The sequence below is a fragment of the Triticum urartu genome, chromosome 1A, assembly GCF_056163025.1.
Source record: "Triticum urartu cultivar PI428250 chromosome 1A, HENAU_Tu73, whole genome shotgun sequence".
Taxonomy (NCBI): domain Eukaryota; kingdom Viridiplantae; phylum Streptophyta; class Magnoliopsida; order Poales; family Poaceae; genus Triticum; species Triticum urartu.
In genome coordinates this window covers 398,242,656-398,257,695 of record NC_141873.1, presented here as the reverse complement: position 1 = coordinate 398,257,695, position 15,040 = coordinate 398,242,656, and the positions used below count along the sequence as shown (strand labels likewise).

The 15,040-nt window shown below is 44.6% G+C and overlaps 3 protein-coding genes and 1 pseudogene across 3 annotated transcripts; 2 read left to right on the top strand and 2 right to left on the bottom strand.

Moving 5' to 3' along the window:
* Positions 1 to 2,398: 2,398 nt before the first annotated feature.
* Positions 2,399 to 3,416, top strand: LOC125532879 (protein SOSEKI 5-like; annotated as a pseudogene).
* A 143-nt stretch (positions 3,417 to 3,559) lies between these two features.
* LOC125514264 (uncharacterized) lies at positions 3,560 to 4,983 on the top strand. Its single transcript, XM_048679577.1, has 3 exons — positions 3,560 to 3,749; positions 3,858 to 3,983; positions 4,702 to 4,983. The coding sequence occupies exons 1-3, from the start codon at positions 3,576 to 3,578 to the stop codon at positions 4,780 to 4,782; spliced, it is 381 nt and encodes a 126-aa protein (XP_048535534.1). The 5' UTR covers positions 3,560 to 3,575; the 3' UTR covers positions 4,783 to 4,983.
* Positions 4,984 to 7,141: 2,158 nt separating this feature from the next.
* On the bottom strand, positions 7,142 to 7,804 carry LOC125514276 (metallothionein-like protein 1). The gene is made up of 2 exons (XM_048679597.2): positions 7,646 to 7,804; positions 7,142 to 7,561 (listed from the first exon to the last, which is right to left on the bottom strand). The coding sequence occupies exons 1-2, from the start codon at positions 7,696 to 7,698 to the stop codon at positions 7,390 to 7,392; spliced, it is 225 nt and encodes a 74-aa protein (XP_048535554.1). The 5' UTR covers positions 7,699 to 7,804; the 3' UTR covers positions 7,142 to 7,389.
* A 2,021-nt stretch (positions 7,805 to 9,825) lies between these two features.
* On the bottom strand, positions 9,826 to 10,456 carry LOC125534449 (metallothionein-like protein 1). Its single transcript, XM_048697675.2, has 2 exons — positions 10,298 to 10,456; positions 9,826 to 10,207 (listed from the first exon to the last, which is right to left on the bottom strand). Exons 1-2 carry the CDS (start codon positions 10,348 to 10,350, stop codon positions 10,036 to 10,038), a joined length of 225 nt encoding a protein of 74 aa, XP_048553632.1. The 5' UTR covers positions 10,351 to 10,456; the 3' UTR covers positions 9,826 to 10,035.
* Positions 10,457 to 15,040: the final 4,584 nt, after the last annotated feature.

Below are 15,040 nucleotides of genomic sequence, written 5' to 3'. Positions count from 1 at the left end.
CCTATGCATGGCTAATGAGCCCTGGGTCGTACCTTCTTCTCCGGCCGCCGGTGATCCCGAATCCAAGCCGTGCTAGCTACCGGTCCGTACGAACGGCAGTTAACCCTAACCAGTACGCTTACTATTAGTAGTTTTTTCTCCTAAGCACGCCAAGTCGAGCTTACCTAAACTTATGACCAAGACGATCCAAAGGTTAGGGTGAGAGTGGTGTGGTGTGGTCTTCTGGAACACGTATGGCAGTGCACTTTTAGATGCGAAATTGATTTGAACCTGGGGCCTTGGCTGGTTGCCTACCTACATGTTGAGCTCCACCTCCACATGTGCGTACCTGTTCTGTTCGTGGAGAAAAAACTCGATCGCGAGGTACTCTGGGCAACAGTGCCGGTGACGCTCGACGAAGCGTGGATGACCGGGCCATGGATCTGCATGCGTCGTGAGAGCAGCTACAGCCGGGCGTTTCAAACCCGTCTCAAACGTCCGGACGGACCGACCGGTCACAAAACTTTGATTCGGACGGGCGTCTCAAATGCCAAGGCTGACCCGGCATCCCTCATATCCAGCCCAAATATGGGACGGATATGAGGACGCCCGAACGCGTCCACCACATTAGACCCGACAGCCCGACCCCATTTGAAAATGCACCAAATCCATCAACCTATCGGATCCATTTGTTCTCTCTTCTCTTCTTCTTCCTCCTCGACGTTTGTCTCGCTGCTTCGCCGCGCCGCGCACTCTGCAGCCGTTCCTAGCCTTTGCGCCGCCACCTCTGACAGAGCAGTCCTCTCTCCCGTCCTCGTCGTTGTGGACGTCGTTGCCAGCCCCCAGACGTCACGGTACGTCCCGCAACTCTCTGGCTCCGCCTTGTGCTCTATGTGTTCGACACATTGCCTGACCGGATTTTTTTTGTGATTTTCTAGGGAAAGTGATGAATTTCGATGCTTTGTCGGACGAGGAGTATGGACCGACAGAGCTTGATAAAATTATTCAAGATGAGTTATTCGATTACTCGAATTCAGACGAAGAAGTGGACATGAGCATGCAAGAGGTAATGGACCCGCAAGGGAAGCATATTCTTAACTTCAAGGGCTCAATCAAAGGTAGAATAGTGATCAATAGGGATAGGGTGTTCGGAGCACGACTATTGCAGAAGGATTAGTTTGCTCTGAACCCAACTTTTTCAGATGATTCATGGTTTCGTCGCCGTTTTCGCATACGGAGAGCATTGTTCTTGCGCATTATGGAGGGAATGAAGGCATACGATGACTACTTCAAGCTCAAAAGGGATTGCTACGGCTGATTTTCTTTCTCTGCTACGCAGACGTGCACGACGGCTCTGAGGATGCTTGCACTTGATACTGCCGCAGACGCCGTTGGTGAGATGGTCAGGATGGGGGAGAGCACATGCCTGAAGACTACTATCAAGTTTTCCTGCGTCGTGGTGCGAGTGTTTGGAGCAGAGTATCCGAAAGAACCAAATGCACAGTACACAAGGTTGTTGGCTATTGAAGAGGCCAGATGATTCACGTTAGTGTAGTAAGCGTGCTTGCCAATTTTCATGCGAAATGGGATAGTAGTGCTTCACGATAAAAAAAACAAAATTAAGTGTATCATCTGAAGGTAACATTTGTCATTTAACATATCTTTTTTTTCACAGGTCAACATGCTTAAGCTTTCGCCCTGAAAAATTGTAGGTAGCAGTTGGGTGTGATAATGAACACATATATATTTTTTTAATTTTTTTGACCTTATCAAGATACATTTTTAGTGCGCAGGAGCATATACACCCTAGAGCCAAAAGCAATATCTGATCAACTCCAAGCTTTATAAGTAGAAATAGAAAATATTGGTCAAATGTAACAACGACGATAATGTCGTGTTGTTTCCTTCAGGGAGGTTTTGCTTGGAGAATCATTTTCATGATCCTACTGTTGTTACGGGTGATTGTGGTGTTCGACGTCGATCGTCATTGCTCATATTTTTCTTCCATTTTTCAATAATTTAGTTGTATTATCCTTGATGTTTTGAATTGCTTTTGATGTCTGTTATCGTGGAAGTGGGTATAATAAATATCATATTTATATTAATATATTCTTTTTTTGAGAAAAACAGAGAGATAGGTGCCTAATTTTTTTGAGGGATTTTTTGAGATTTTTTTTAGGGATAGATGCCTAATTTACTCACTCTATGAGCGTCCCTGCCAAAACAAAGCCCCATTTTACCAAGAAAGAAGTATCGTTTTCCCTCTGAAATCCTTTCTGATGGATCAATTTCCCCCTTAACTTTAATATCGGATCAATCAACCCCTCAAATCTTTAAAACCGGATCAAATTCCTTCCAAGGTGGTTTTGGACTTGATTTTGAGTGGTTTAGACCCATACCGTGCTCTTCTCGCTGACTGACTAGGCTGACCGTGCTCCAAGGCGCCGGCATGGCGGACGCCTACTCCTGGTCCTCCAAGCGGAGTTACAAGACCGACTACGTCTGGCACGACCTCACCACCGACGACCCCGTGCACCCCGCCAACGGCGTTGAGTACGTGCTCAAGGGCCCCAAGCTGCTCCACCTCCTCCCTGTACTTGATTTTGCGCGACATCTCCGCCGACGCATCCTCGTCCTCCTTCACCTCCAGCTGCCAGGCCGGGAACGAGAAGAAGATGCCTACAGCGGCCATTAGCAGGGCCCACGACCGGCGCAAGAAATGGAGCTCCTTCGACCTCGGCCAGTACGTGGTGGCAGCCGCGCGCATCGGCACCGGGCCGGACACGGCCATGCAGACCGGCGAGAAACAAGGCCGGCACCGGGACCTCGAGCCATCTCCGCCGCAACACACTACGACGAGCTCGGAGCCGACGAGATCTCGCCGCCGTCGTCATCCAGCAGGCCCGACACGCTGGAGACGCTCATCGAGAATGACGCTCGCGTGGCCGCCGCCTCGAACACCGTCGCCACTTGGCGGGATGAAGAGGATGCGGGCTTGGCGCAACAGGGCGTGATCGCGGGCGGCCAGATGCGCGCGTCGGCGGTGCTGATGCGGCTCATCTCCTGCAGCAGCCAGGCGGGACGCCGGTCCGGGCGGTGCGAGGCGCACAAAGCGTTTCCCGCGCGAGCGGTCAGACCTGAGCAGCAGCACGCGAACGGCTTCACGGGAAGCATCGGGAGTCGTCGTATGCATCGAGCGGGAGTACTTCAGCTGCAGCCCGGTGGAGACCAAGAAGACGACGAGCTGGGCGCGTGCACTGAAGCGGTCATCTCCATCCAACTGTTGCGACGCGAAGTGCACGGTCAACCCAAGAAAAATGCACGGTATGGGTCAAAACCACTCAAAATCAAGTATGAAACCACTTTAGAGGGTGATTGATCTGGTTTTAGATATTTGAGGGGGTGATTGATCCGGTATTAGAGTTGAGGGGGAAATTGGTCCATTAGAAAGGATTTCAGGGGGAAAAACGATACTTCTTTCTTTTACCAACGTTTGCACAGGCCATCCTGAGAAGTTAGCCCACATTTAGCAGTGTTACGGCTGGATAGCCCATGCAAAGAAGTTGGGCCACATTGACTGGTAGGATGGGCCTTTAATGGAATCTTCAATCCGTAAGCGGCCCGTGGGTCTGGAATGGGCGGGGTTCCAGCCCATCCATAAGCGGGCTAGGGCAAACCAGCCCTTCGTCTATATAAAACCAGGCATCGAGGTCACGCCATCTCCCGAAACCCTAGCCCTTCTTCCGCCGCCGCCGAACCCCAGCGCACCGGTGAGAAACTCTCATCCCCTCCCTTCTTCTCCGTCTCGTCGCTTCACGTCTCATCCGAGCGCATCATCTGAATTGATAGCCGTTTCTCGTTCCTCTTGTGGTTGGCAGGAGCCGCAGCAGAAGGGATCGGAGATGGCCAAGTCGAAGAACCACACGGCGCACAACCAGTCGTACAAGGCGCACAGGAACGGCATCAAGAAGCCCAAGCGCCAGCGCCAGGCCTCCACCAAGGGGGTACGTTCATCCTGCTTAGCAAGCAGCCCCTAGATCCCGAGCTTGTCTCTGTTCTGTTTTCCCCTACTTTCTGGTTCAGATTTGCTGTTCATGTCGTGGATAAGTGTTTGCAGTGCATCCTTCAATCTGGGTTAGTTAGTTTCTTTCCTGCAATTATCTGTAATCATGCTAGAAATGTGAACCTGTCGTGGACAAATTGGAGTACGACCCTGAAATATGAGGTAGCATTGTTCGATTCTAGTGCACGGGACAGATAGGTTGTTCAAATCTGTTGTTACATTAGATAATTGTTGTGGTCAATAGTTGGCGCTATGTCAAAATGGGTCATTTATTTCTGGATGAAACTGTATTATGTGCAAGAATCTAGGCCCTTTGGTCTAGTTTTCTCCTGTAGATTAGTTATTATTCCGTAGGTATGATGTGAACTATAACTGCAGTGCCCTATCATGCTGCAATTGAGAGTGTACTCTAGGATTTGGTTTTTGAATTGGTATGTTAAGTGATGACATTGGTGTCTGAAAATACTCAGCTTGTGATAGAGCAGTTCTTGATGTCTCGTGTATGTCTGTTACCCGCATCTTATTTCTATTGGACTTTCTATTCCTAACCCTGTGTGGTAGGGATCTAATGCAAGGCTTGGGAGTTTAGCCTGTGAAATATTTGCGATTTCTGTTTGTCTGCGCCTACTGATATATGCCTCTTTATTGTTTCCTTTTAGATGGACCCGAAGTTCCTGAGGAACCTGAGGTACTCAAGGAAGCACAACGTCAAGGCTGGTGAGGGAGAGGTTGAGAAGTAAGATGGACGAGTTTCTGGTGGTCGATATGTCTCATGTATCGCTAGGATCTACTGTTTTGAACTTAATCCAGTGTTCTGTATGACCAAAGAATATCTATGTCGTTACCTAAGTTTTGTCATGCTGCTGGATTGGAAATGATATTTGCAGCTTTATGAGAATTTCTTTATCTATAAAATGTGTCTTTGCATGCATTGTTCTTCATTGAGCAGTCTATTTGGTGTGGTTTGTTCATCAGTGATCTATACTTGATTGGAATCTAACATGTATTGTGGTACACTGGCATATTCCTGTGAGCTCCCGTTATGCTGACCGATGAGGTTCAAAACATGATAACAACAGTGGCCCAGATGATCAAATCCACGGCAAGCAATTGGTTGATTATCATTTGACTAATAGTAGTAGATCACACCTCTATTTAGCACTGTAAGATTTAAGATTCACATTTCAACCAAATGCACATGGCTCATCAAGTTTCCAGTTCATGTTGAAGTTCACCAGGGGTGCGCCAATTTTAGTGCTGAGTTGCTCTTGTTGTCGTACCGACCCTACTCTCTATTTTCACTTAAGATGAACCATTACAAGAACACATGTGCGTGCAAACCACACCACAATCATGCATGCTTGAGCACCAGTTGATCGCTTGCGCCGGTCGGTCTCAATATTACCACAAGCGCACCGATCGCTTGCATCTTAGCAGTTGCACTTGCAGCTGGCACAGCGGCTGCAGGCATGGCCAGCCACACCGCACTCGGCGGCCTCCTTGAGACGGCCACGGTGGCGCTGCTCTACTCTGAAAGTCAGGGTGCATCTTGCTGCAACAAAAAAAAATCAGCATGGGGAACTCTCCTGAAACAACTATTAGTAATTTGCAAGACAGAACAGAGGTATCCAAGCATATTTGCACAAGGAACTCCAATGTAAATTTCCGACGATTAAATAAAGTTTTGCGATTTCGAAATTTTATCCTTGCAAGTATTGAAGTTCCGAAATGAACTTCCGTTTTCAAAGAAGAAAAATATGCTTAATAAATCACCAATAATGGTGAGTGTTCTTGTCGTGGGTCCTTATGATTTCTGTATAAACTTCTGTATGTTTGGGGCGTTTACGATGTCATTGGTGCTTTCTTCTAAAACAACGATGCATGGTACGCATTATCTTAACGCTCCCCTTCGTTATAAGAAATAACGAGTAATTAGATGCGTGTTCAACTCGCAAAAAGAAAGACATGTGCTCAAAGAAACTAATGCAAGCAAGACCTAATACGAAAACAACATTTAATTTATTTTATGTCGGTTGACTTCAACAACAGCTAGCCTGCCGGCCAGAAATGTGCCTTCTTTGCTTGTTTACCCTTGCCATGGCTTTCTTTCGCTTAAGGCCTTATTACCATCACTGCTTATTCTCAATGAAACTACACTCTATCTTCCTAAATGTATGATGTTTTGACAGTTCAATTTTGAACTTACATTTAGAAACAAAGGTAGTAGTTTTCAGAAAAGGAAGCATTTTATTGCGTATTACACAAATGGGGAAATAATAACTTATTGGGTCTCAAAGTAGCTTTCAGATGCAGAGGCATTTTACGCAGTATCCCGCCTTACTCTTGCTTCTTGTCATTATTACTCTTGCTTCTTGTCATTATTTCAGCAACTCTCTCAATTGAACAGACCGAACTGCAACCCGCAAAAAAAAAAAAAACCCAGACCTAACTGCATGTGTCTATTCTATCTACAACTCCTACCTCTCTACATGTTTCCTTCTTAACTAAGAATTGTTTTTCCATCTACTAGTGTTAAGATATTGTATTGACCAGGACCATGCATTAGAGATACCTAGCTCCATGTTTAGTCATATGTTCGTTTTCCAACAGAACCATCCATGAGAAATACACCGCTCCATGTTCAGAAATTGCATTGACCAGTACTTGTCTACTTGGTATCTGATTATGTCCTTTTGGATCGTTGGTTTGTTAGGACTTGAATATGTGCTGCGAGAGTCTTAATGATTCAAAGATTTTTTATGGAAACTTTTGAGGATTGGAATTCTTAGTAACATTGCTAAGTACTCCCTCCGTCCGAAAATACTTGTCATCAAAATGGATAAAAAAAGATGTATCTAGAACTAATATACATCTAGATACATCCTCTTTTATTCATTTTGATGACAAGTATTTCCGGACGGAGGAAGTATGTTGTTTGGTTTGTAGAAATATATTCCTTTGCACTGTATTTTTACAGAAATATATCACCAGTTCATCACATACAATGGGAGTAGAGGAGGGGGTACAACATTGAAATATGTTCCTAGCGGGTTTGACCGAGGGATGCTTTAAGCACCGTTTCTAGCTAACAATGCACACTTTGCACGAACCTGTTTTGTATATTCACTTCAGTTCAGATGGACTATTACAAACTACAAAGACCCACACATATAGGCTCGCGCACACAAACACAAAGCAGTAGCAATAGTTTCACAAGTTACATGAGCACAGGGGCGCCAAGAGCAAACCACACCACAACATTAACCAGGCGGTCGGCGCCGGTTTCATTATTCACACACCCGATGACACACGACACAATCACCACATACAAATCGACTGCTTGCATCTTAGCAGTTGCAAGGGTTGCACTTGCAGCTGGCACCGCAGCTGCAGCCGTGGCCGGTCTCACCGGACTCGGCGGCCTCCTCGAACTGCACCTTCACGGGCCCGACGCCGAGGACGACGACGGTGGCCTGCATAGTGGTGGTGCTCTTCCCCTCCAAATCAGGGTACATCTTGCTGCAACATTCAAATCAAAAAAATCAGCGCAAGAAATACTGAGTTAGCAACCCACTCTAGTTTGGAAGAGAGAAGTATGCATACCCGCAGTTGCAGTTTGAACCACAGCCGCAGCTTGATCCACAGCTGCAAGACATCCTTAGTTTTGCTGTAAGTTTTGTTGAAGATGGAAGAGGAATATGTGATTTGAGATGGTGAGCAATGAGCAATGCATAGGCTCTCCCCGTGCACCAGTATTTATAGGCCAACTAGTGTGATTGAAAGGACGTTTGTTGCATGTCAAGGTGCTATACAACGGCTTCCTAGAATGAGTCTTTAGGAGCTTTGGTCCATCTAATATAAATTTCTAACGATTGAATAAAACTTCGCAATTTGATAATTTTATCCTTGCAAGTATTCAAATTACTGAATGAACTTCTATTTTCAAAGAACAAAACATGCTGAATAAATCACCAATAATTGTGAGTGTTCTTGACGTGGGTCGTGACGATTCCCGAATAATTTTCTGTACATTTGGGTGCGTTTATGGTGTTATAGTTGCTTTCTTCTAAAGCGGCGATGCGTGGTATGGGTCATCCTAACGCTCTCCTTCTTTATAAGAAATAACGAGTATTTAGATGCGTGTCCAAAGAAGCTATGTACGTTAGCTGCTAAATTAATGCAAGCGATACTTAATAAAAAAATACTAACATTTTAATTCATTTTATATTGATTGACTTCAACAACAGCTAGGCTGCCGGCCAGAAATGTGCCTTCTTTGTTTTTTACCGTTACCATCACTTTTTTATAACCCTTACGGCCTTGTTACCATCACTGCTTATTCTCAGTGGAACTAGTTTGTAGAAAAAGAAACATTTTGTTGCGTATCAATTTGCGCAAATGGGAAAATAGCAACTTATTTGTCTGAAAGTAGCTTTCAGATAAAGAAGCATTTTACTCGCTATCCTGCCTTATTCTTTCTTCTTGTCATTCTTTTAGTAACTCTCGGTTGAACAGATTGAACTCCAGTGTCTATCCTATTTACATTTCCTACCTCTCTACATGTTTCCCTCTTAACTAAGAAGTGTTTTCCATCTATTAGTGTTCTTTTTAGAAAGAAAACACTAATAGATGGAAGAAGTGTTTATTACATCTATTACTATCAAGAAATTGTATTGACTAGGAGCATGCATTAGAGATACCTAGCTCCATGTTTAGTCATATGTTCGTTTTCTCGCAGAACCGTCCATGAGAAATACATCACACAACCATGTTTAGAAATTGTATTAGTGCCGACTTCAAAATAAATAAAAAATTGGCCGGTACTTGTATACTTGGTATCTGATTTGGTTCGTTAGGACTTGACTGTGCTGCCAAGAGGGTCTTAATGATGCAAATGATTTTCGTCGATATTTTAGAGGATTGGAATTCTTAGTACATGATTCCTATCTCTACCTGTTGGGATAGTCATCAACATTCCTTTTACTGAATAATGAACTAATGCTCAAGATGCATGGCTAAAGGTGAATCATAGTTAGCCAACATTCTCAAATCATACTCCAATGCGGCATAGCCTCCAAAGTGGACAAGCTGTTTTTCATCGTGACACTGCTAAATAAGCATGCTCGTCATGGAAGAAGGCCAAAACTGATCACAAGCATACATATCCAACACTTCTAAGAAAACATATTGCTGCTAGTAATTTCATTAGTATAACAATTACTCCTATAATGTAAGAACCCATCCAGGCGAGACGTTCCTAGCGGGCTTGACCGAGGGAAGCTTAAGCACCGCCTGAGGGATGATTAGGCAACCAAACATCGGGAGTTTGCATCTAGCAGGGCTGGTTATGGTCAATCCATGTAACCAAATACGCTATAAGTAAATGAACTATGAGCTGCTTGTCTAGCTAATAAGCTACTCCCTCTTTATTTCAATCCCTCTGCAGATGGAAGTTTCCAGTTTTTTTAGCGTTTTCCTTTATGTTCATTGTAGAGAAATATAGTGACACCTGCATTAGGAAAGAATATGTTTATCTCTATCTTTACTATCTTACAAATAAGAGTCGGTATATGGTTTTAAATTTCAGTTTCAGAAAATTTTCAGCACATACCAAAATTCAAAAATTTTGTGAAAAAATTCGAAAAAATTTGAATTCCTTTGTCTGAAATATTTTGATCGAAAGGTAAGTATTTCGGTGTCTACTAAAATTATTGAAATTTAGTGGAATTCACCGAAATCTCAATGGAAGTGAAAATCATCGGTAAGACGTGGTTAACTCACACTTGCGCAAACCTGTTTTGTATATTCACCCCAGTTCAGATGGACCATTACAAAGACACACGCACATAGGCTCACGCACACAAACACAAAGCGGTAGCAATAGTTTCACAATTCACACCACAACACTAACCAGACGGCCAGCGCCGGTTTCGTTATTCACACACCCGATGACACACGGCACAATCACCACAGACACATCGACCGCTTGCATCTTAGCAGTTGCAAGGGTTGCACTTGCAGCTGGCGCCGCAGCTGCAGCCGTGGGCGGCCTCACCGGACTCGGCGGCCTCTTCAAACTGCACCTTCGCGGGCCCGACGCCGAGGACGACGGCGGTGGCCTGCACGATGGCACCGCTCTTCTCCTCTAAGTCAGGGTACATCTTGCTGCAACCGGTGAATCAAAATAATCAGCACAAGAAATTACTCAGTAGCAACCCACTCTAGTTTGCAAGAGAGAGAAGTATGCATGCATACCCACAGTTGCAGTTTGAGCCGCAGCCGCAGCTTGATCCACAGCTGCAAGACATCCTTAGTTCTGTTGTAAGTTTTGTTGAAGATGGAAGAGGAATAAGTGATTTGAGATGGTGAGCAATGAGCAATGCATAGGCTCTCTCTATGCACCAGTATTTATAGGCGAACTAGTGTGATTGAAAGGACGTTTGTTGCGTGTCACGGTGCTATACAAAGGCTTCCTAGAATGAGTCTTTAGGAGATTTGGTCAATCTAATATGAATTTCTAACGATTGAATAAAACGTTGCGATTTGATAATTTTATCCTTGCAAGTATTCAATTTGACGTACAGAAAAATATTCAATTTGATGAATGAAAACTTCTATTTTCAAAGAACAAAACATGTTGAATAAATCGCCAACAATTGTGAGTGTTCCTGACATGGGTCCTAATGATTCTTGAATAATTTTCTATACGTTGGGGGCATTTATGGTGTTATTGTTGCTTTCTTCTAAAGCGACGACACGTGGTATGTGTCATCCTAACGCTCTCCTTCTTTATAAGAAATAACAAGTATTTAGATGCGTGTTCAAAGAAGCTATGTGTCGTTAACTGCTAAATTAATGCAAGCAAGACCTAATAAGAAAATACTAACATTTTAATTCATTTTGTATCGATTGACTTCAACAACAGCTAGGCTGCCGGCCAGAAATGTGCCTTCTTTGTTTTTTACCCTTATCATTACTTTTTTATATAACCCTTACAATCTTATTACCATCACTGTTTATTCTCAGTGGAACAAGTTTTTAGAAAATAAAGTATTTTATTATCTCAAAGTAGCCTTCAGATAAGAAGCATTTTACTGACTCGCTCTTGCTTCTTGTCATTATTTCAGTAACTCTTTTCTGAACGCATTTTGCTGACTCACTCTTACTTCTTGTCATTATTTCAGTAACTCTTTTTCTGAACACAGAACGCATATGCTTATACTGTGCACATACACTCATCCTTATATATGAACACACATGCATACCCTACCCCGATGAGCACCTCTAAGAGACTGAGCCAGCACATCATCTTGGGATTGACGAAGTCATCACATACGTCTTTATAGTTGACGGGAATGTCTCCTCCCACTGAATGCACGTCGTAGAAAGGCCTGAAACAAATCCAGAAAAATGCGAGCACCGGTGTCAAGTCTAGTGGTCTACCCCGCCACCCCGTTGGTCATACCGCCAACCATCCTCCACAACGTCAACAAGCTTGAAAGAGCCTTCCTATGGTCCGGCTCGGAAAAGACATCGGGGGCCAAATGCAAAGTGAACTGGGAGAAAGTTTGCCAGCCTCTTTCGTACGGAGACCTTGGGGTCCTGAACACCTCCAAGTTTACGAGGGCTCTCCGGTTACGATGGACGTGGTATGAATGGAAAGAGCCCAACAAGATGTGGGTGGGGATGGGAAACCCATGTGATGCGGAGGACCTCAATTTTTTCTATGCCTCAACCACCATCACCGTTCGTAACGGCGCGAGGACACCCTTTTGGGACTCTCCTTGGCTCCTTGGGCGTTCGCCAAAAGACATTGCCCCTCTCATCTTCGAAGCCTCCAACAGAAAAAGTTGGAAGGTCAGGGAGGCCCTCAAGCACAACGCATGGATCCTCAAGATCAAAACCCCCACCAACGTAACCGCCGAGCACATCACACAGTTCTTCACTCTTTGGATGCTTATTAATGAGGTCCACCTTGACGAGCTCACCGAGGATGAAATCATTTGGAAGCATACGAGCAATGGGCAGTACTCGGCGACTTCCGCATACAGAGCACAATTCCTAGGGATGGTCCTGTCGCCCATGGACAGGATGGTTTGGAAGGTTTGGGCGCCTCCAAAAGTAAATTTTTTTGCTTGGCTAGCTCTTCAAGATAGAATCTGGACGGCGGATAGATTGGCAAAGCGAGGATGGCCAAATTGTGATGTTTGCCCTCTCTGCAAGAGAGTGCAAGAGTGCGGGCCCCATCTCTTCTTCAAGTGCCGCTACACCCGGCACCTTTGGTCTCTGGTCATTGGGAAATTCCCCATGCTCGGGCTCGACACTTCCGCTTGGCCTTTGTTTGAAACGGTTGAAGACTGGTGGGCAAGCACTTGTGTCGAAGGAATGCCAGATCGTCAAGCCAAGGCCTCCATCACCATGCTAGTCTCTTGGACAATTTGGAACGAGCGGAACGCAAGGGTTTTTAAGCATAAGAGTGCCCCACCGCCAATCTTGCTCTCGTCCATCTCTACCGAGGCAAACCTTTGGGTCATCGCCGGAGCTAAGAAATTAGGGTCTTTTATTGCGCGCGAGTAATCTGCATGTGGTGTATTTCGGTGGCTTGTAACAAACTCTATTCTCTCTTATTTAATGGATGAGGCAAAGCTTTTGCCTCCGTTTCAAAAAAAAAACTTAAACCCTGGTGGGCGGGTGATAGCACTGTGCTTCTAAACATCCAACCATAGGTTGGTTCGCGTTTCAATAACTCTTGGTTGAACACGCACAAGTGCGTGTGTCTATCCAATTTACAATTCCTACCTCCCTACATGTTTCCTTCTTAAGAACTGTTTTTCCATCTATTAGTGTTAAGAAATTGTATTGACCAGGACCATGCATTAGAGATACCTATCTCTATGTTTAGTCATATGTTCGTTTTCTCCGAGAACCATTCATGTATGAGAAATACATCATTTGATGTTTAGAAATTGTATGACCAACACTTGTCTACTTGGTATCTGATTATGTCCTTGGATCATTAGTTTGTTAGGACTTGACTATGTGCCGAGAGAGAGTCTTAATGACTCAAAGGATTTTTAGAAATTTTAGAGGGTTGGAATTCTTAGTAACATTTTCAAGTACGTTGTTTGGTTTGTAGAACTATACTCCTTGTTCCTTTGCACTGCATTTCAAAGCAAAATTCCATTTACTTAAACTATCAGAAGAGTGTTTTTTTCACGACGAAATCTTGGTGGGAATTCAATCTCGTGGGATTCAAGTGGACATGACAATGGAGCCCTACATTTATCTTATTGATTTGTCTTTGGTATCACACGAATCAAATATACCCTTATCTAATGTCTCCCAACCTGAATTATGATAGTAATTAAGTATGTCAACAAACGGTACAACTAACATGCATGCTTAGAGCATCTCCACCCATGCCCCCAACAAGCCTTCCCCACGCGATTTTTCAGCGCCGACGCCCAAAAATCGGCCCAGTCACGTCCTAGAAGGCCGTTTTTCGTCGATTTGGGCTGAAACTGGCACCGGCTGACCCAGGTCGAACCCGGCGTGCTGGGGGGCGCCAGGGCGAGCGTTTTGGCGCGAAAGAGCCGCGGGCCAGCCGAGTCAGCGACACGCGCCTCATCGTCCTCAGAACGCCTCGGTTTCCCGCGGGGAATCAATGGGGTCAGCCTTGCCATTGATTCCTCACGGGCGGCGCGGCGATGCCTCCCCTCCCGCCACGCGTACACACAGCGCGGGGCTATAAAACCAAAAGAGGTGGTGAGCCAAATAAATCTATCATAGCATTATAAGAATCAAAAGTATGGCTACCCAAGAAGTTTCCTCCGGTAATGGTATCGAGAATATTCTATACCAAGGATTAACACCTACATAAAAATTGCGAAGAAGAACTAAGGTAGATTGTTTCCTGGTAGATCTATTTTGAGCATTGCAAATTCTATACCAAGCATCTTTTAGATTTTCTCCCTCCCTTTGTTTAAAATTTAGAACTTCACTCTCGGGAGACAACGGAGAAGATATGAGACTAGTCATGATGACAAGCAAACAAACTAGCACACGAGCAAACAAAAAGGCAAACAGAGAGGGAGGATAGAGAGAGAGGGCAAATAAAACGGCAAGGGTGAATTGGGGGAGAGGAAAACGAGAGGCAAATGGCAAATAATGTAATGCGAGAGATAGGGATTGTGATGGGTACTTGGTATGCTGACTTTTGCGTAGACTCGCCGGCAACGGCGCCAGAAATCCTTCTTGCTACGTCTTAAGCTTGCGTTGGTTTTCCCCGAAGATGAAGGGATGATGCAGCAGAGCAGCGTAAGTATTTCTCTCAGTTTTTGAGAACCAAGGTATCAATCCAATAGGAGCCCACGCTCAAGTCCCTCGTACCTGCACAAAGTGATAGCTAGTCGCAACCAACGCGATTAGGGGTTGTCAGGCCCTTCACGGTCACTTACGAGAGTGAGATCTGATAGATATAATATTTTTTGGTATTTTTGATATAAAGATGCAAAGTAAAAATTAAAGGCAAAGTAAATAGCAAAACAATATAAAAGTGATGGAGATTGATATGATGAGAATAGACCCGGGGGCCATAGGTTTCACTAGTGGCTTCTCTCAAGAGCATAAGTATTCTACGGTGGGTGAACAAATTACTGTTGAGCAATTGATAAAATTGTGCATAATTATGAGAATATCTAGGCATGATCAGGTATATAGGCATCACGTCCGTGACAAGTAGATCGAAACGATTCTGCATCTACTACTATTACTCCACTCATCGACCGCTATCCAGCATGCATCTAGAGTATTAAGTTAAAAACAGAGTAACGCCTTAAGCAAGATGACATGATGTAGAGAGATAAATTCATGCAATATGAAATAAACCCCATCTTGTTATCCTCGATGGCAACGATACAATACGTGCCTTGCTGCCCCTTCTGTCACTGGGTAAGGACACCGCAAGATCGAACCCAAAGCTAAGCACTTCTCCCATGG

Coding starts and splice junctions, on each gene's coding strand:
- LOC125534449 (XM_048697675.2), bottom strand. CDS start 10,350: ATGTCTTGCAGCTGTGGATCAAGCTGCGGCTGCGGCTCAAACTGCAAC. Junction 10,208..10,297: donor GGCTCAAACTGCAACTGTGG/GTATGCATGCAT, acceptor CACCGGTTGCAG/CAAGATGTACCCTGACTTAG.
- LOC125514276 (XM_048679597.2), bottom strand. CDS start 7,698: ATGTCTTGCAGCTGTGGATCAAGCTGCGGCTGTGGTTCAAACTGCAAC. Junction 7,562..7,645: donor GGTTCAAACTGCAACTGCGG/GTATGCATACTT, acceptor TGAATGTTGCAG/CAAGATGTACCCTGATTTGG.
- LOC125514264 (XM_048679577.1), top strand. CDS start 3,576: ATGGAATCTTCAATCCGTAAGCGGCCCGTGGGTCTGGAATGGGCGGGG. Junction 3,750..3,857: donor CGCCGAACCCCAGCGCACCG/GTGAGAAACTCT, acceptor TGTGGTTGGCAG/GAGCCGCAGCAGAAGGGATC. Junction 3,984..4,701: donor GCCAGGCCTCCACCAAGGGG/GTACGTTCATCC, acceptor GTTTCCTTTTAG/ATGGACCCGAAGTTCCTGAG.